Source organism: Talpa europaea, assembly GCF_964194135.1.
Source record: "Talpa europaea genome assembly, chromosome: 2".
NCBI lineage: Eukaryota > Metazoa > Chordata > Mammalia > Eulipotyphla > Talpidae > Talpa > Talpa europaea.
Genome location: NC_140068.1, coordinates 89,355,431 through 89,376,534, shown reverse-complemented (window position 1 = coordinate 89,376,534; position 21,104 = coordinate 89,355,431). Strand labels below are relative to the sequence as shown.

The following is a 21,104-nucleotide window of genomic DNA, read 5'->3' as shown; positions in this document are numbered from 1 at the left end:
GCTTAAATGCTCTCTCATCTCATAAGAGATTTGAGGCAGCCTATACACAAATACAAATAAATCAACATACATCAGAAGGCCAAAATAGTTAAGATCCATGCATTTTATTGTGTGTGATATCTAAAACACACCTTAGCTAAAAAAAGTAAAACTGAATCAAAGGAGCAAATGAAAAAACCAAGGAGAAGTATGAACCAAAAATGCTCCTGCAGTTATAAAGTTGAATTGAGTATCCTGCCAGGCAAAGTCAGAGGAAAACAGGACCACTAACTGATCCTTGAAGCAGAAACTTCAGCTCTGAAAACAATTTCTATTTAAATGCTTCAGTGAGGGACAGCTTCCTTGAGGGTACTCTGCAGTACATACATCAACACATTTCCTAAATCCATCTCTGTGTATCGAACTGTAGCCCGACTGGAAACTTTAGCAGCAGGTAACACGGGTCAAGTCAGCACCATGGAGGCTCAAATGAGATGAGGAAAAAGAGTTCAGGAAACCATGAAGCACAGAACAAATATTAGGGTCAACTGCTCTAAGCCTTAGCTCTGGGTGCATGAAAACTGGAGAGGTCCTGATGCTAACACTTAGGAAAGGGATGCAGGATTTACTTTGGTATGGCTGATCTAGCCAGATAAAGTGAAAGTGGCTCTGGAACCAATTGTGCCTCAATCTAACTCATAAGCAAATGCTTTTTGTTCCGGGGGGCTTAGGGAGGACTAAGCCAATAACATTCTTGGGCACATCCATTGAGCTCTGTGTAGCATATGTCACAAATGGAGGCCCCAGCATCCACTTTTCTCCATCTCTTAGTCACAACCCCTTGTGAGATTTAACTGGGCACATGAAAGGCTGTATGTCCCAGTCGCCCTTCAGCAAAGTGTGGCCACAGTGATTTCAGCAACCAATAGCTTTTGTTCTTTCTCTCTTTTCCTAGTAGAATATGGACATGAATAAATCTGCTGTGACTTTGGGGATGAGACAACTAGGGGTGGCTGAACAGCAAGACAAGAGGAGACCAAGTTCCTGAAAACCTTGTAGAATACAATATTCCCTGAACTGTGTGACTACCTCTGTATATCACAAGAGAAAAATCAATTTCTACTAAGAGCCACCACCACTTTGGTTCTGTTTGTTAGAGTAGTTTAGCCCATGCTTAACATAATTCACAACTGAATGGAAAGAGGCCAGAGGGAGATTTTGAAGGATTCAGGCAATACCCTAGAAATGTCTGTTCATCATTCACTTTAGCAAACAGGTCAGAAAATGACAGCCATCAAACAACTTGTGGCGCTTCCTCCATCTCCAGGAGAGAGGCCTTGCCACATCCCTTGAGTAAAGGAAGAGACCTTTATTACAGCACAGCCCAGCACAAAATGCAGCATGACATGGGCCGAGGCCAAATCACAATAGCTGGAGATACAGAATGTTTTCCCCACCAGTAATAGGCAGGGACACCCCTGTCCTACCTTTTCCCCTAAAGCAGGAAAGCTCCGAACTTCTCCACTCTTCATAATTACCGTTCTTGAGGAGAGGCCAAGTCCAACAAGGCATGGGGTGAAACAGCTGTTGAGGGGCTGTGAGTGAGGGCCAGGGGAGGGGAGTCCAGAGCCCAGAACCAAAGTCACAGCTGGGAGATGTAGAGGGAAAGAAGTCTCCATGTCTGCCCTGGGTTCCTGAGGTCCGCGGGTATGCGGGTGCACACCCATTCCTCCTGTGAAGTCCCCTGGTGACAGAGCTCAGCCAGGGCGCTGCCAGTCATTAGCGAATCCCAGCCACCGGCACCTGCTGCTGCTTACGGATCTTGTTGAAGAGCTCCATGTACTGGACCATGGTGTCTGCTGGGCCGTAGACTGCATCGTGTCTGTTCCCAAACACCGCTGGAGCCCCTGGTGTGTGGCTGCCTAGGAAACTCTGTAGAAACTCCAGTAGCAGGTTCCAGCAGTCACTAGCTACCACACAGGGGCCATACTCCACCTGAGGAGCACGAGGACAGGGTAAGTGAAGGCAAGGATGAGGTCTTGTTTCTCTTGTACCTCTTATCCCTGCTCCCATTTTCCCCAGCCCAGGGCCAAAGACACATGCCCTCCAGCACAGTGTTGCTCCACAGGAAATATTCAACCCAAACACCAGGGATTCAACACATCCAGCATCACTCCCTTTGGGCATCTCTGACAGCCTCAAAACTTGGAGTTAACCCACAGTCCTACTCACAAGACCCAGAAGTAGATCTAGGCCACTTCTGATACTCTCAGGTCTGTGTAGCCCATTACATTGGGTGAAAATTTGAGGAAAATTCTGTGAAATGAGAGTAAAAGTGGTGGCAGGGGGCAGTAGAGAGCAGAGTAGGCATGTGAGAAATATGACTCTTAAGGTAGACCCAGCCTGGGCATTGACCCTAAGGAATAATTTCCCAGCCACTGTGCCGGGGAAATTATTGGTAAACATATGGAGAAACAAGCAAAGAAACATTTGGGGTGGGTTTATGCTCTTTTTTTTTTTAATATTTTATTTTATATAATTCTCACATCATTTTTCATTTTTGCACAATGTATGCATTTTCATTTGGGTTTATACTCTAAAGTCGGAAATGAAGACAATAAACAAACCGTAGATTCCAGAATTATAAGCACAAATGCAATACAAGGTATATCTCAAGCTGAAAGGGATCAGGAAATCTTACCCTTAGAGGTAGATGGCATTTTAGAGCTAACTACCACTAATGCCCTTTTCTCCACCAGGGATGCTTTATTTCCATGTCTCTACATTTTAAGTGCCTCTTTAAATGCTACTCCTGCAGGAAGCATTTTAATCCCCAAGCTGAGAGATGACTGGTAACAGAGATGTGATATATATAAACACAATGGGAGAATAAACAAAATAGTATTCAGTGAATTTTAAAAATGATGACAATTTGCTATTTGCAGCAAAATGGAGATAAGTAGGGAGGATTATGCAAAATATAAGAAAATCAGAAGTAGAAACACAAGTATTGGATGATTTCACCTATACGTTAATATAAAAGAACAAAGTTGATGAATAGACAAAACAATAAAAATAAACTAGCAGGGACCTCCCGGGTGGCATAGGGGTTCAAGTCTCAGTGCTATCAAGCTATCACCAGCCACTACGGCATGAGTTCAATCCCCAGCCAGGGAGCCAACCTGCATGGCGCAGCAGAACTCTCCTGTCTCCCCGCTGCTCCCCTCAGCAGTGTATTTCAGTAGATCTGCCTGTTTTGCTCCCCACTCTGTTTCTGGTGAATCCTCTCATTCCCTGCACCTCTGGCTTGGATCCCAGTTAATAAATAAATAAAAATTTTAAATATAGTAGTTGACTTCAACAGCAAAAATGAGGCAAACAGAGAAGAGGGTGTTGGTGTGAGAGCATGCACAAAGGTGCTCCAGTGAATGGTGGTGGTTTAAATAACAAACCCAAATACAGCGGTTCACTTACAGGCCCAAATTCCCACAACAATCTGTGCCGCCTCTGTAGATTTTCTTATTAGACTAACTTCAAAAAAACAGTTTGCGTACTCTGGACTTGCTCTCTTTCTAAATCATAAATTTTCCGAAGGCAGGCTTTTTTTTTTAAATCTCACACAGTGCTGGGCACATAGTAGACAATGGACTCTCATTGGTCCCAAAGTCAACTACTGTTTCTTCCTGTCTTTGCCATGTTCAATATATACATCTAGGCACACAGCCCTGCCTCTACGCAAGCGGACAGCTTATCAAAAGGAAAGGCCACATCTTTGCTGCTCAACTTTTGAGAACTATTCTTAAAGTACACTAAGGAGAAGTGTGTGAACACATGATTTAGGACCCAGCTCCCAAAACTTAGCTGCACCAGAAGTTGCCCTGGTTTGCTCTATTCCTCCTCATGATGATGACTAGGCCCTGCCTCCCTTGACTATCTCTTCCTTTCTCCAGCAAGCCAGTCTTCCTAAGCTTTCTACCTGCTTTGAGTCCGGCTTCCCACTTCCCATCCTGGGCTAGAGTGCCCATATGACTGATGGAAGGGGACATGGCACACAGATGCTCTGCAGATGGGTCCAGGTAAAGCAGCGGGACATGGAATCTTCAGAACCCCTTGCTGAGTGGCCCTTTCTGTACATCCTGCTCCCACCACCAAGGTCTTACCTCCACGGAGATGCCACGGGCACTTGGTCCCATCGTGACCGTTCCCACCTTCACTAGGAAGTCACAGTACTGGTAACGGGTGCCACGGGTCTCAATCTTGCTCGCCTTGGCACTCTGGAAAAAGCCCTTGAGCTTCACCATAAGCACATCAAAGTTGGTGTCGGCAATAAGGCAAGGGCCGTTCTCAAAGAGGGCAAAGCAGCTCAGAGGGTATTCTGAGTTGTGCATCACATACATCAGCTTCCCAGACTGACCTGCAAGGACAGAGAGTCTACTCAGCAACAAGGCCTTTGTCAGCTAACCCCAGGATCTATCCAAAGGCATGGAACAAGGCAGGTGGCAATATGACATTACCTCAGCGGTCTTGAATGGAATCCCCTCACACAGAGCCTTTCCAGAGAGGAACAGTGGGTGAGGCAGCAAGGGGTATTACTCACCCCATTCTACAGAGAAAGATAGGGCACACAGGGAACATTGGCAGTGGTGGTAATGGTTCAATTCTTTAGCTTGTACAGGGATGCTTAATAATGATGAGCAATAAATCAGAGACTTTACGTAGTATTCTCTATCTTGTTACATAATAAGGAAAACAAAAGTAAAAGCATTTAAAGACACCAATTAAAGCAGCAGCTCTCTTTTCTGTCCATCCTGCTCACCTATATAGGAAGTGGCCCCAAGAAAGCAGCAGGGGCAGGTATCTGAGCATGAAGCTGGAAAGGTAGGCCAGAGCCAGGCTGCAGTAAGTCTTGTCCACCATGCCAAGAAGTTGGGACTTCACTACGAAGGCAACGGTGAACTCTTGGAAAACCTGACAATGTCTAGCCAACTGGGAAGCAAGCAGCACTACTACCGCAGAAAGAACTCAAAATCTGGAACAAGAAGATACAGTTCTAAATTCCACTTCACCCCTCCCAACCCCTGGAAAATATGTCTTCTCTTGATTACTATAGGCTTTCTTCAAGAAGGAAGGAAAGCTGGACCTTCCTAGTGGCACAAGGGGTTGGGACGCAACCTATGAAGCTATCTGCAGCCACTGTAGCACGAGTTCGATCCCCGGCCAGAGAGCTACCTGCATGGTGCAGAAGACCTCTCCTGCACCTCTCCTGACTCGCCCACTGCTCCCCTCAGCAGTGTATTTCAGTCGATCTGCCTGTTCTGTTCCCCGTTCTGTCTCTGGTGAATCTTCTCACCCCCACACTTCTGGCCTGTACCCCAGTTCTTGCATGCATAAATAAATAAATCTTTAAAAAAGAAGGAGGAGGAAGGAAAGCTATCTGCACTGGATTAAGAGGAAAATGGAAGGCGGCAAAAAACAGAAAAAAGGCCCTTTCTCTCATACACTACAAAAGTTAATGAATGGACTGCCACACTCTCAAATACTTCTGAAGCACACCATGCTGGAGTTTAAGAGGCTTAGAAGTAGAGGGCTTAGCTCTTGGCTCCAAGAATCTGACAATCGCACAAGAGAGATGGGGGGGAAAACTAAAAAAGACCAGCAGTCTTTTGTAAGGTAGGAGAGACTTGAGAATAGGAAGAGAACAAAATGGGCAAGACCCTGAAATAGGTTATGAAGAAAGGGTAGAACTCAGCCACAGAGAGAAGGAAAGAACACATTTAGGTAAGGCTAAGAAAACAGTAGTGGAAAAGAATGAGGAGATGGGAAGAGGGAAGCAGGGAGCATTGTGACTGCACAGGCCCGCATTTTGCTGCCACTTCCAGAACACAAAAGGCTCTGCATAGAACTACCTCCCACATCCCTGACAGCTTGCTGCCAGTTCACACTTTTCACCTCCTACTAAATTCAGCTCAAAACACATCAACCCTCAAAAACAAGTCATCCAGAGCTGAACTGTCATTCTGTTCTCATGCAAACTCACTATAATTGCACACTTAATTTATATTGTAGGAGTCTACAGGTGTTCTTATTGTCTTGAATATAATTTGAAAGTCACCAAAGGGTTTTTGTTTGTTGTTGTTGCTGGTTTTTTTTTTTTTTTAAATAAAGACACTTCCAGTTGCTTACAGGCAATGTTAATTTTTTAATCACAATGAAAACTTTTCATTTCTCTACAAGCAAGTAAACCAGTTTTACTGCCCTTTTCTAGATGAGGAAAATGAGGCTAATGGATCCCAGACCAGCAGCAGTACCACCACCTAGGAACCAGTTAAAAAATGTAAACTCTCAGTCCCACCCAAATCTACTGCATCAGAAACTCTGGTAGGGGGTTAGCAAGCTCTCTGGGTGGTGTTAATGCTACTCAGTGAGAGGACCTCTGATCTAGGGCCCCGAGCCATCAGCAGCAGAACTCCCAATCCAGGCCTTCTGACCTTAGGTTTATTGCTCTTCCCACTGCAGCCATGTATTTGTTGTTCCCCCAATTATACCGTAGCACATTAAAAGTAAAGGTCTGGGGCCTCCCCGGTGGTGCAGTGGGTTGAGTGCAGCGCTGTGAAGCTATCCGCAGCCTCTGCAGCGTGGGTTCAATTCCTGGCTGGTCAGGGGGATTCCCACATGGCACGACAGACCTCTTCTGTCTCGCCCGCTGCTCCCCTCAGCAGTGTCTTCAGTCTGTCTGCCTGTTCTGCTCCCTGCTCTGTCTCTGGTGGATTCTCTCACCCTCCCACACCTCTGACTGTACCCTAGTTCTTGTATAAATAAATTTAAAAAAAAAAATTCTTCAAAAAAAAAAAAAGCAGTACATAATCATATCTGTAAACAAATGTTTTGTTTTCCAAATGCTTCTGCAACTGTTCTTTTGATTCTTAGCCCCTTCTTATCAAAGGCAAAACAAATAGTAATACAGTGACTTTTAACAACAGTGAAATTCAGTACAGCTGCTAGCTATCTTTTATTATATATTTTTTACATGACAAGCTCTCAGTTTTTTCCTTTGATTAATTTATCTAGTTAGCATGCCACCACTAAGAGTAAGTACTATGATTATTTTCATTGTACAGATGACAGAACTATACTGGGAAGAGCACAAAAACAAAACCCATATCAGAGAGTTTCACCAGGGGGATATAATACAGGGGTTGGAAGAACTAACACACCAAAAAGAAAAGCAAAGCAACTGAAAGAGCTGCAAAACAGGAGCCACTAGCATGCCCAAGGTTGGAAGGGAAAGATATGCAGTCATGACAGTCAGAAAGAAGGCTGTCTAGCAGGAGCTAGAACCAACTAGGAGACAATGCCACAGCCAAAGACACTGCCCAACGCAGAGGGAGAGGAAAAGAAACACTGGGGTCTCCCTTCCTCTCATCCTCTAATCTTTCCCAATGCTTTTCTTTTTTAGATTATTTATTTTTATTTATTTACGCATACAAGACCTGGGGTGTAGGCCACAGTGTGGGGAGTGAGAGGATTCACTTGCCCTCTGAGAAACACTGCTTTAAAAGTGTAAACTGGAAACAAACAAAAAACAATCTGAAGATTCCAGGTCCAGTCTAAGAGATAAAACACCAAGAATTAAAGAATTCAGAAACACATCTTCCACATGTTAAAGAACACCATCCTTAGCAGAAGAGGAGAAAGACTTTAGAAAACATGAATGTTTATCAACTCTGAGCCAAGTTCTAGCCATCCTGTGTCGGTCTGCTAGATTTAAGCAGCCTGTTCAGCCCGCATTGTGGCTACACAAAGGTCAGAAGTGTCCAGTCACAGTCATATGAGCCAAACCTTACAAGGTGCCTTTCATATCAATCAAGAGCAGAAAGCTTGATAACTCTGGAAAGGTATGATCAAGAGGTATGATCGGGAACACCCAGGGGGTTGAGGATGGATGCATAAACTTACTCCCGACTCATACGTCATGAGGTATGACCGGGAAAGCCCAAGGACCAATGTATGACAAGGGATCCCAGAAGCTGATCAGTGGAATGCCTTGATGATAAGATTAGGACCGTGGCTGGGGATCTGGGGTCTAGTTTCAATTTACAACACTTGGTCATGAAGCTGATAACATGGTCAGCAGACTCGTGTCCCCCAAGCCCTAGAAAAAATTCCTGAGTTTCACCCATCCTGTCTCCTTGTCCTCCTAACGCATGTAGCTGATGCTCTATGATTATTCTATCAATAAAAACAGCCAGGATCTTGCTCTTAGCAGCATCCTGCTTTGTGCAGACGGCTCCACGACTCCCGTGTCTTTATCAGTGTGGTGTTGCCTGACTCAACAATCCTGCAGACCCATCTCACTGACCTTGGTTGCCAAGGGTAGAGGCAGCTGTGTGGTAGGTCTCGCAGTCCACACAAAACGTTCCTTGCTTCTCTGCCCCGAGCATCTCCAATTTCCGAGTGAGGAGCTCCACAGTCTGCTGGACACTCTTGCCCTCAGCCACAGGCATCTGGGACACACTGGAAGGGAAAGGACCAAATCATTAGCATCCAGAGAAACACATAATGGAGCCACTCAATCACCCAAAGAATCACAACTCATTAGGACCAGGTGTTACCTTGGAGACCACCTATCCCAAGCACTCATTACAAAGACAAGAAATTAGAGGCCCATCATCCCTGAAAGCTCTGCTAAGAACTAGAATATGGGTCTCAGGACTGTCACATGAATGCAGTGAACTTACTATCTACTGAACTAGCATTTTCTAAGCAAGGTATGTGTGCCACCATTTGAGAGAGGATTTTAGTGACACACCAGCTGAACACTTGATAACATGAGTCTTATGATAAGAAAGGGATTCCCTTTGCAATCCTTTTTAGTTCTGACTATATCAAGGAGAAAGCCTCAGCCTGGGTTTTGTGTTTTCACCTACTCTCTAACACTTTGAACTTATGTCCTCTAGAAGAGTAGCCACAAGCCACACGTAGCGATTTCCACCCAAACTAATAAAACAAATTAAAATTTCAAATCCTCAGCTGCACTATCCACATTTCCAGGGTTCAAGAGCCACATATGGCTGAGGGCTAGTGTTACTGGACAGTGCTGATAGAGAATATTTCCATCAAGGCAGAACATTCTGAAAAGCATGGAGGGGGGGTTGCTTTGGGGGGAGTTAACACCCCAAAGAAACTGCCTTAACATTTCATTTCCAGCTGGCTTTTTATAGTGAGTTGAACAAAGAGAGTTTAGCAGTAAAGCGGGTCTTCACTGCTGACAACAGTCCTAGGATCAAAGAAAAAGCGTGTTTTGAGCTTATAATCTTTTGGGGTGATTTAAGATAATTTAATCAAAACAATGAAACATAAAATGTCACCTAGAAGATTTCCTTCTATGGTAAGTGAAAGTGGTTTCCCCTTTAGAATAGTCGCCACCCAAGTAACTCCCACGGTGTTGGTTACCAGGAGGTAACAATCACTAAATACCAATGATGCGTCAGGCGGTATCTAAAGGACTTTAGATGACTTAACTGTTCAAATCTTTCCAAAAACCCTGTGAGAGGCACTATTATTTATCTCCCAATTACAAACAAGGAAACCAAAGGAAACAAGCACAGGGTGATACAGTGTGGCGTCGTCTAGCCAAGAGTCAAGGTCAGGAAAACTGGTCCCATGTCCAAGCTCCTAACCACCACACTAGACTGCTTCTCTAGGTAAGCAGTTGCCTGTTAAAATACTTTTAAGGAAAAGAAATAGATTTAAAAGAAAACATTAGTGAATAACAGAACAGACAGGATTTAACTATATGAAAATCATAAAGACAGTCACATGATTGAATTTTGTGAGAAACTGTATTACTTTATTATCATAAATGAAGCTATAACATAAAATCCTACTGTTGCTAAAATTTGTCACTCCTTGCTATCAAAAACCACTTACAAGCCATAGTGATGATGTGCTTTATTTTGAAATAAATAAGAATCCCTAAACTGATGCTACTGGGGAAAGGAGTCCTAGATTCTTAAAATGTTGATAAGGGTCCCAAGAGAGAGTCCTTTCCATCTGCCTCTTCCACTGAAATGAACAGGGGCCTTCACGGTTGCAAATCTCTGTGATGCAAACTTTTCATCCCCATCCCTCACACATCCTCCTAATGCTGGAGGATTTAAAGGAGGATAATAATGTCCACCGTAGGAAACAAGGGGAAAATCACTGTGAAACCTGCTTACCAAGTTATCAGGAAGAATAGTTCCCACAGGCTTTTCTATGAGAAGCTTAGAGCCAAACGATTTTCTGGCCTCCAGTCCTCTCTGGCAAGATGCTCACATTTACCAATGTATATATTTTGAAAGTCCTAATCTAGTATTTTGGAATTAACTGCTCTAAGAGCATTAGGTCCATACTTTTCCTGACACCCTTATAGCATGTTAGAGACATAAAGCCCACAGAAACTAGATCTACCATGTAACTACACATAGCTGGAAGTAGAACCTGAACCCCTTTCTCCTAATTTTCAGTAGCTTCTTTTTTCTCTCTCTAGACTCAGAACCTCAAATTTACCAAACTAGAACCCAAACCAGGCTGATCTAACTACAGTTGGTGGCAGTAGTGAGATGCAAGCAAAAACCTAAAAAAGGACAGCCTCCTGGTAGCCTAACCACTATCCCTTCCAGCCCTGCCTGTAGCTTAATCTTAATCTGAACATCCTATTTCGGACCCTAAATTCCAACCCCCGCAGCACTATGACCTCACTGGCAGGAACATGGGCCAAGGAAAAAGGGAAGGAGGTACACAACCTTTGATGTGGTTATCATAAAACCTTTTACCTACCGCCTTCCAGGAGAAAGAGATGCATCCCCGAAGAAACAGGCCCAGAGAATCGGCAGCCCCGAGTCTCACTCATCCTCCCTGGGGAACGGTGGACCCTGGTCACGATCCTCCTCCCCGTCGTCTCTCGGCCCTAAGGCCCTCCAGACCCCCACCCCAGCCCCACAAAACCCCTTGCAGTCCTACCAAGTCACTCCCATGGCGTCGGGCCAGGCGGGCGGCAGGATCGAAAAACTGAAACGCTGTGCTCTGCGGACACCACACTACCGAAGACACCACACTACCGAAGACACCAACCTCTAGTTACATGGAAGGAGGAGCTCCGGAAACTACGTGAACACAGAGCGCCCTGGAGGAACACGGGCGTGTCTGGGCGCCTCCAGGGTGACACTCCAGTGACGTCATACGCCGGATTCCTGCCCCATGGTTTGCAGCTCCGGAAATTCCTATCTGGCCGGGCATCCTGGGCACCACGAAGCGATGAAAGCGTGGCTCGGCGTGCCGCCACTATAAAAGCCAGAGTTAAAAGCACTGAGTTTACTCGGTAGTCAATTCGTGAGCTCGTCCAGGGGGTGGGATGGTGCCACTGGCACTTTTGACCTCCCAACGCTAGGGGACGCTGTTCTTCCCCTGTGGCGTCTTCGGAAATGGTGGTTCATTGCGCATGCGCACTCGGAGCTTGCTTTTTTTTTTTTTTTTTTTTCCCTCCTCCGTCCCCACGTGTGAAACTTCCCACCAACATTTTGGGGCGAAATGCCCAAAATCAAGGCGGCCCGTGGGGTCGGAGGCCAAGAAAAACATGCCCCGCTGGCCGAGCAGATCCTGGCTGGGGACGCGGTGCGCCCAGGGGCCCGGGCCAAGAGGCGGGGTCGCGGAACTGGAGACGAGGACGAAGAGTATGTGGGACCCCGGCTCACCCGGCGGATTTTGCAGCAAGCGCGGCAGCAGCAGGAGGAGCTCGAATCAGAGCATGGCACTGGGGGCAAACCCGCGGCGCCGCGGGAGCGCACCACGCGGCTGGGTGAGTGGCTGCGAGTGAGGAGTGGTTCGTTGGGAAGTGGGTGGCTGAAAGGTGTCCGGCAGATGAATAGCTTGGAATCAAATAAGTCACCCATGTTGTAACCGAAAGACCGGATTTCGGGCCACCTGTCACCACCGACTGCCAATAAAGTAGAGGCAGGAATTGAATCTTTAAAGTGCGCTTTAATCAGACAGCCGGCAATTTGGAAGGGGTGGGGAGAGTTAACACTCCGAAGAAACCGCCTTAACATTTCATTTCCAGCTGGCTTTTTATAGTGAGTTGAACAAAGAGAGTTTAGCAGTAAAGCAGGCCTTCACTGCTGCCAGAAGATTGTGATGTGCAGCCCCCGGAGCTCCTTATCGCCCTCCTGGACACCTGGCCTCAGGCTCCTCTCAATGTGCTGAGGCTGGTCTTCACATAGCACTGGTTCCCCACATTCCTCGAGACGCGTGCTTGGGCTGGAAAATTAACTCAGGACAAGCCATAAGCAATATGTGTGTGCATTTTTCCTACTATATAGGAGACCCCATTTCATCCTTCATCCTGGAGTGGATTTAGAGTGGTCAAAGCCTTCTACGCCTACTCCTAGTTTTAGGCACTCCCTTCTAATCTCCCCGGAAGTTAGGCCAAAAGGAAGTGATTGCTCATGCTACCAAGTTGTAGTATTTATCCATTTGTTTAGTATATGCTTACAAGTTGGCTACTAGTTTGGATAGTCTGGGTACAGAAGTAAACAAGATAGACATGAGCTTGATTTCATTGCAGGAGAGAGAGAGGGGAGAGAGATAATATGAATATGAATGAATAGCTCCTGGAGTGCATTTATCAGATCGCCTCTTTCATTTGTTCTGAGAGAGGAATTTCACCAGTTGAACACTGGCCCCCTGGCTACTGTATCTTTTTCCTGGGCTCTAAGACATCACATTCCTGTTTTATTTATTTTTCTTTATTTTTTTTTTTAAAGATTTTATTGCTTATTTTTATACAAGAGCTGGAGTACAGGCCGGAGGCGTGGGGGGGTGAGAGGATTCACCAGAGACAGAGCGGGAAGCAGAACAGGCTGACAACCAAAATACACTGCTGAGGGGAGCAGCCAGCGCAGCAGGAGAGGTCTGCCACGCCTTTTGGGACTCTCCTTGGCCGGCTGGGGGTTGAACTGGTGCTGCAGAGGCTGCGGACAGCTTCACAGCGCTGTGTTCAACCCCCTGCGCCATCGGGGAGGCCCACATTCCTGTTTTATGTCTTCCCCTCAAGGTATCCTTTACTGACCCTCTTTTGTCTCCACCTTAATGTTGAAATGCCACTGGTTCAGTCCATGGACTGCTTCTCATCAGTTATATTCTGGTGCTGACACTAAGTATCATACCATTGTTTGGTAACTGCTCCCAATATTATATTTTAGCCCTGATTACCATGAAGCCCAGATTCCTCTGTTTCACCTGCCTGTCTGGCATCTCCCATTTGAAGTCTAATAGATCTCATATTTAACATGTCCAAAACAAATTCCAACCACCCTAAAACTGATCCTCACACTGTCTGCCTTGCATCATAACTTTCAGTTTGCTCAAGACAATCTCCTTTTTTTTTCTCTTCGCAAATGATCTTTCAAGTAAGCATGTTAGCTTTGTCTTTAAAATATATGCATGCAGTCATTCATGTGCCCTAAAAACATGTATGTGTGTGATCACCACCTTGAAACACCATCCCATTCACGTCATTAGCTCTGTCTCATCTGAAGTACTGCTGTAGCCTAATTAGTATCCTATCAACTCTCAACTCAATGAACAATGGATTAGGATAGTCTGCAAAGCCCTATGCGAATGATCTGCCCACATTGACACTCTGACCTTTCTGCTTTCAACATTGCCTTCTTCTGTCCACCGAAATGGGTAGGCTTCATTGTTCCTTCAATATGACAAGTTAGGACCCTTACCTTAGTTGCCTCTATATTTATTTACAGTGTGTCACCACCATTAGGATGTAAGCTCTATAATGGCAAAAAGCCACTAGGACATTTCCAGCACCCAGAATGGTGCCTCACATATAGTAAGCACTAATGTTTGCTGATTGGATGGATTAATGAACTATGGTGAGGTGGTTAGGAGCCAAGTCTACAAGTTGCCCAGGATTCAAGGCTCTCCTAAAGGAAGTGGAAAACTTTTAGAGACTATTAAGGCCATTTAAGGGATTGTTGGATTAATCCAGCTGAAAGATGATACTGACCTTGGCTTAAAGGGGCTATGAAGGATTTGCAAGATATTCTATGAGGTATTGAGAATGAGGGCAGAACATGGGGCAGGACTTTCTACCAGATTCTGGGCTTAGTGTTGGGTAGATGGTGGTGCCATCTGCTGAGAAGTAGAACATAATAATGTTGACTAGGAGGGAAAGAAGGAGTGTTCGGTTAATGACATGTAACTGACACCTGTGGGTCACCTATGAGCAACTGTGTAGAAGGCAGCAAGAGTTAGAGTCGAGCAAATGGAGCTCCAGTTATAGGTACAGGTTTGGGAATTGTTAAATACGTGGAGACTATTCACTTCCATCCCCCATTTAGCTTTTGTCACACAATATCTCTGTGCTTAATGCCTATTCACATGTAGCATTTTACCTCCCCACTTGGATTATCCTAACCCTTTCCAGATACCCAGCCAGTTGTGACTTGCCAGTAGTCAGTTATTCAATTGGTTGGTACACTGAAATTTGAACTCTATTGCTTAACTTCACGACCCTTCACAGTCTGGCATCACTTTACCTGTCTAGTCTTATTTCTTGCTAATGCCTAACAGACACTTGCCACCAAGCACTTTTGCTAGTGTTGTTATTGAGGTGTGGAATACCCCTGTAGCTCCACACTACTTATCAAGATCCTGATCATCCTCTGCGCGAGGCATCTTCTAAGTGCCTCTGATGTACCATATCTACCACTCATTTTAGCATGTGGTCCACCCCTACCACATGTGTACAATAGAGGTGAAGAATGCTCACTCTTCACCCAAACTACTTTCCATAGGCAATTTACTGATCTTCCTATGTTGTGTGCGCATCTCAAACTGGATGTGGTAATACACCTATAATGGAGGGTTATGAGGATTAGGAACAGTATTTAGAATAGTTCTTCCACCTACCTGGAGTGCTGACTTTATTGGCATTGCTCTCTTCATTCTTTCATACATACACATTTTATTTCCCAAGCAAGATTGGACGCTCTGGGGACAGGAAGATAGTAGGTCATCTGTTTCGCTGCACACATCCGTATCTATTCAAGCATATATGCAGATTTGAGTTAAATTGACTCTAAATACCCAACCCATTGTTTGTCTTGTTCATCCAATTCATCTCTCCTCTGCTAGGCCCAGGAATACCCCAGGATGGATCAGATGATGAGGAATGGCCCACCCTGGAGAAGGCTGCCACGATGACTGGGCCAGTCCACCATGCAGAGGTGGTTGTGGACCCTGAGGATGAGCGTGCCATTGAGATGTTCATGAACAAGAACCCTCCTGCCAGGTAGGGCTGGGATGGCCTGGGTTTGAGATAATAAGTCCTGGTAGCAACTTCCAGCAGGAAAATATATGTGCTATTCAAACCAATGTTGGAGTGCCTATCTTGGGGAAGGGTCCAAGCATTACTAATTGTGGTGTCACCACCATGACAATTTGCCCATCCTCAAAGGACCATTCTGAGAGTGACCGAGATTCAGAATACCTCCTCCCCTTCTGTCCATGTGTTCTAGAACTCCCCACATTACTGGGGGAAGCAGAGATGAGTCTTTTTATGTCTCTAGAAATCTATCCTATTGCTTTTGGTCTTGTTAGACTCAGTTTTCTCAGTGGAAAGTTCAGTTTTCTTGGCCAAGTCGCTTTCCTGTCTGAAACTGTTTAATCCAGTGTTTTTCAACCTTGACACTATTGGCATTTTGGACAGCATAATTCTTTGTGGAAGCCATCCTGTAGATTGTGGGCTGTTCAGCAATATCCCTGACCTCTACCCCCTGGATAACAGTAGAGAGCTAGGGCCTTCCTGGTGGTGCAGGGGTTAAGACACAACCTATGACGCTATCCACAGCCACTGCAGCACGAGTTCAATCCCTGGCCAGGGAGCAACCCACATGGTGCAGCAGACCTCTCCTAACTCACCCGCTGCTCTCTTCGGCAGTGTATTTCCATCGATCTGCCTGTTCTGTTCCGCATTCTGTCTCTGGCCTATACCCCAGTTCTTATATGCATAAATAAATAAATCTTTAAAAAAAACAAACAGTAGAGACCTACCCCTAAATGTGATAACCAGAAATGTCTCCAGACATTGCCAGATGTCTACAGGGGAGTGAAATTGGGAGTGAAATTAGAACCACTGATTTATTCCAATCTAGAATAAATAAGTGTTAGCTCCAAAATAAGCAGGCATTTAAGCTCCTGTGGCCAAACTCCTGAGCCCAAAGACGTTAGCCCAGGGGAGAGGAGTCTAGGCTAAGGTCCCTCAACCTCAGGCTGTTTTGGGTTAGCACTTCCGCATTGCTAATAATGCTGTGAAGAAACAGGAAGCCTGACTTATAAGTTAGGTAGTAGCTTATTTCTGTATGCAAAATGAAGACAAGAGCGCTCTTTCCAAGACTGATGCAGAGCAGCTGTAATAAGTATCACAGGGTATGTGCTGGAATTGTGTGCTTGTCCCAGAGAGCCTCTCAGGTTCTCACTCAGCACCTCATCACTCCTTTTTAACAGATAATTCTGACAAACTTCGCAGAATGATTTTCCAACTTGCAATAAATGGAAGAGGAAAGTGACTGGAAACAGGGACAGCCTTGGAAAATGACAACTGGCATCTTTAGCAGGCAGGCCTAGGTCCACATGAACTCAGCAGTAGGAGGCCAGTTAGTTAGGGGGCACATTCCAGTCTACCCTAAAGCACCTGAATTTTAGAATCTATAAGACAGAGTTTGATTCTTTGGCCCCACTTGACAGCTGTGAGGCGTTGGGTGTTATTAGCCTCTCTGAGTCCACTCCCATGTCTGTAAAAGGGGAACACTAGCACTCACAAGGGCATTGTGCAGCTGCCTCTGAAAAGTTGCACGAACCATGCCTGACATTGAGAAGACCCTCAGAAAACAGGAACAGTTTTAGATACAGCACATCCTTGAACATTGTGTTTTATTGAACATTTCATCATCCTGTTGTGAGAAAAGAACAAGATGAGAACCTGATTTCATTATACATTATTTTATGTAAAGTTTCCGAGAACCTCTCAGTTTCCGAGAACCTATTGACAACATTAACTGAGGGCCTGTGGTATACTTCAGCCTCTGCAGACAACAGTGTTACCAAAGCCCAATGTAATAACTACATCATTGCCAAAAATTATGCTGAATGTACTTTGTTAAGACACCCAAGAAAAATAACAGTTATAGAAATATTTTCATAAGTTTTGATTTCAATAATTTTAAATGGGGGTAAGGTTGTGCTATAGTTTCTCCCTGATGAGCCCAGCTACTTGAAGTCTTGGTAGATAATTGAGGTTTATAAACTAGGAGCATCCTCAGCATCTGATGGGCGTATTTGAGACTAGCCACATGTTACACACTTGCTTTGTGCTAATTACAAGTAACAGACATGCATTAACTTGTTTAATCTTACATTAGGAGTTAGTTATTGTCAACAAATAGCATATCCAAGGTCATGCAGGGAATAGAAGAGCCAGGATTTGAACCCATACACACTGGCCTCAGAGTCCAGATCCTTAACCTCCAGCTTTGCCCTTAGTTGAATGACTTCCATTCCTCTGTACTCTGCGGCAGTTCTGGTGCTAGGTGGTTGGGCCTAGAGGGACACTGAGGCTGCACATCACAGCAAGATTGCAGGTTATAAAGTTCACCTGGGACTATGTGGGGAGTGTAGAACTTCCTCGCCTGTGACCACAGCACTTCCCTGTCCTTTCCCTTTGTCCTTTCCCCTCCCCTAATCTTAGGCGTACCCTGGCTGACATCATCATGGAGAAGCTGACTGAGAAGCAGACAGAGGTTGAGACGGTCATGTCAGAGGTGTCGGGCTTCCCTATGCCACAGTTGGACCCCCGGGTCCTGGAGGTTTACAGAGGGGTCCGGGAGGTAAGAGCCAAAAGGAGGGCCATGGTGGCACCTGAGGCTTTGGGTGCCCACATCTCTCATACAAATAAGGCCCCTTGGCAGAGAGCAAACATGAGTGAGAATGTTTGGGTTCCTATTTTTGCTCTGCCACTTAGTGACATGGTGACTTAATTCTGGTCTTGGTTTTCCCATCTGAAAAATGAGGAGGAGGAACCTCCTTACAGGATTGTTGTGAGGGCTAAGTAAAGATGTGAAAGCACAAGATGACACTCTTGCCCTTTCCTCTCTAGGTGTTGTCTAAGTACCGCAGTGGGAAGCTTCCAAAGGCGTTTAAGATCATCCCTGCACTTTCTAACTGGGAGCAAATCCTCTATGTCACAGAGCCGGAGGCCTGGACTGCAGCTGCCATGTACCAAGCCACAAGGTAGAGAAGCTGGGGGTGGGGTGGCTTTGGGTCTTCGGTGAGGGTCAGACCCAAGCCACAAGTTGGACAGGCATGCCTTTGCCATGCATCTTTGCTTTCCTGGGAGTTCTCTTTTAAGCTTCTTTGTATCGCTTTCCCAGCTTATCCTTCTCCAAGACCTCATGGAGAATCTCCTGTGATGAGTTTCTAAGGGAGAGGCTTGTAACTACCTGGGATATGCCCACAGAAATCTGTGGCTCCCTGGGTGTATTCAAGCCCCTCACAACAGCAGGGTAAAGAGGAGCCCTGGTGGGCAGGGGAAGGTGAACAGCTGAGCGGCCATCGTTTTGGAAGAGCTCTGGAGAACACAGTGTTTACCCTGCTTGGGTATCTCCTGCTCCCTCTGTGGTCTGACTTGGGTGTCAAATACACGTAGTTGCATACTCCCTCACATCCCTCAAATCTCTTGCTTGCGTTATCCACAGCGATGCTTAAAGGTCCAGTTCCACAGTATCAAGTGATTTTCCACCCCCTCCCCCAACCCCCAAAATAGGATTTTCGCCTCTAACCTGAAGGAACGCATGGCCCAGCGCTTCTACAACCTCGTCCTGCTCCCCCGGGTACGAGATGACATAGCTGAATACAAACGACTCAACTTCCACCTCTACATGGCACTCAAGAAGGCCCTGTTCAAGCCAGGAGCCTGGTTCAAAGGTGGGAACCCAGGAGGCAGTTAAGAAAAGGCAGACTGAGCTGCAGTTCTGACTGAGGAGGTGGCGCTCTCTGAAGTTGGGGGGAGGTGCACAGGGGTTATGTATTGTTTCCTGCTGTGTCTCCTTTGTCTCACCCTGGGCTCCAAGTGACTGCCACTCTGACCCTCTCCAGGAATCCTGATCCCACTGTGTGAGTCGGGCACCTGTACCCTCCGGGAAGCCATCATCGTGGGTAGCATCATCACCAAATGTTCCATTCCTGTGCTGCACTCCAGGTAGAGTTGGTGGGGGTGAAGGATGATTGGTTGGTGCCTATCCAGATTGTAGAATCTCCTGCACTGGGGTGTGGAGGGTTGGGGGGACAGAGTGTGGAAGGAGCTAAGAACAGCCCTAGGTTTTGTGGCTTGTTTAAGCCAGTGAGTGTGTTCTTACCCCAGTAGAATCTTAGATCCACAGGGAGAGGATTCCAGTGCCAGGCACGTGGAAGGTACTCAGGTAATAGTTAAATGACTTGGGAACGTGGGAATATAATAGATGTGGTGGAGATGATGAGGCTTTTGGACATAATCTAGCCGGATGCAGAAATAGTTGAGCCAGAGGTAGGGATTTGAGCATGGAAGCAGTGAATGGGTGTAGAGGTGGTAACTGGAGTCCAGGGAGTATGGTAAAATCAGTGGGTGAGAAGGTGGTCTGAGCTGGCCCCTGAGGAATACCCAATGTAAGAGGCGGAGAAGTTGCATCTTTTCTCTGACATTTACCCCACCACTACCCCCCCTTCCTCCCCCCGCCTCCCCCTCCAGTGCAGCCATGCTGAAAATAGCCGAAATGGAATACAGCGGGGCCAACAGCATCTTCCTGCGGCTGCTGCTGGATAAGAAGTATGCGCTGCCCTACCGCGTGCTGGATGCCCTGGTCTTCCACTTTCTGGGTTTTCGGACAGAGAAGCGCGAACTGCCCGTGCTCTGGCACCAGTGCCTTCTGACTTTGGCCCAGCGTTACAAGGCAGACCTGGCCACAGAGCAGAAGGAGGCCCTTCTGGAACTGCTCCGCTTGCAGCCCCATCCACAAGTGTCCCTCGAGATCAGGCGTGAGCTTCAGAGCGCAGTCCCCCGGGATGTGGAAGATGTTCCCGTTACCATGGAGTGAGGAAACAGTCCCTCACCCTGGCCTGAGTGCCATGGGAGGACATCAGGACCCCTGTTGGTGACTAAAGAGGACAGTGAGCCTTGAGAGCTGAAGTTCCAGATCAGGGCAATGAGAGGCCACGGGCAGCTGTGACTTCCTAGTACGTGGCAGAAAGGACTGAGGGTCTGCCTGGCTCCCTCTTTCTTTCTAGGCCTGAGTCCCTATTCCGTTTTGAGACCTGACGTGGGGATTCTGCTCCCCAGCTGGGGCTAGAAGTAAGTACTTCGTCTCAGGCTGCTGTGTCAAGTCACTGAGGTGTAGAAAAAACCAATGGCAAGTGTTTATTGAACTTCTGTCTTCTGATGTGATCAATAGGGGTGGCAATTACTCTCTTTTGTTCTGTCTAGAATTGGATTCTTTTCCAGTGTACAGAGGACCCTCTCTTAATCAGGGTACACCCACCCTGTTGGCCCCTAGAGGGCGCACACCGTGCTTCCCCGGACAGCTTGCTGTGAGAGAATGCCAGCAACCAGATGGTCTCCTCTCAGCTGCAGATGGGAGAGCCACGGAGAAAGCCCCCAGAGGAAAGTAGTTAGAAACAAGAAAGATCAGAGAGTAAGAGTCCAATCTCCACCGGACAGTTTCCCTTTCAGGCTGTCTTAGCTAATGAAAGTGTCACAAGGATTGGCAAACTAGGGTCATACTTACCCAGGGGTTAAGAATGACCTTTAGCACTTATAAATGATTGGGGAGAAAATCAAAAGAACAATATTTGGTGACAGGTAAAAATGACATGAAATTCAAATTTCGTGTCTGTAAGCAAAATGAGAACACAGCCACACCCATCCGTTTGCATTCATGCTTTCATGCTACGACAGCAGTCAGTACAGCCTGCTCTAACCCCGTCTTAGTCACACACATTTGTTACAGGTGGATTTGTTCCAACCCAGATATTGTATTTGG

The 21,104-nt window shown here is 46.2% G+C and overlaps 2 protein-coding genes across 3 annotated transcripts; one reads left to right on the top strand and one right to left on the bottom strand.

Moving 5' to 3' along the window:
* Positions 1–1,758: 1,758 nt before the first annotated feature.
* On the bottom strand, positions 1,759–11,023 carry MED20 (mediator complex subunit 20; the record flags this gene model as incomplete). Of its 2 annotated transcripts, none has more annotated exons than XM_084227848.1 (4): positions 1,759–1,974; positions 4,140–4,393; positions 8,339–8,493; positions 10,984–11,023. In XM_084227848.1, 4 exons carry the CDS (start codon positions 10,995–10,997, stop codon positions 1,759–1,761), a joined length of 639 nt encoding a protein of 212 aa, XP_084083974.1. The 2 variants fall into 2 exon arrangements, with proteins under 2 accessions (XP_084083974.1, XP_084083975.1); XM_084227849.1 differs by lacking the exon at positions 10,984–11,023 and adding an exon at positions 10,797–10,825.
* Positions 11,024–11,550: 527 nt separating this feature from the next.
* Positions 11,551–20,176, top strand: BYSL (bystin like; the record flags this gene model as incomplete). Its single annotated transcript, XM_084256667.1, has 7 exons — positions 11,551–11,818; positions 15,172–15,328; positions 17,783–17,921; positions 18,191–18,324; positions 18,857–19,017; positions 19,189–19,291; positions 19,817–20,176. The coding sequence occupies 7 exons, from the start codon at positions 11,551–11,553 to the stop codon at positions 20,160–20,162; spliced, it is 1,308 nt and encodes a 435-aa protein (XP_084112793.1). The 3' UTR covers positions 20,163–20,176.
* Positions 20,177–21,104: the final 928 nt, after the last annotated feature.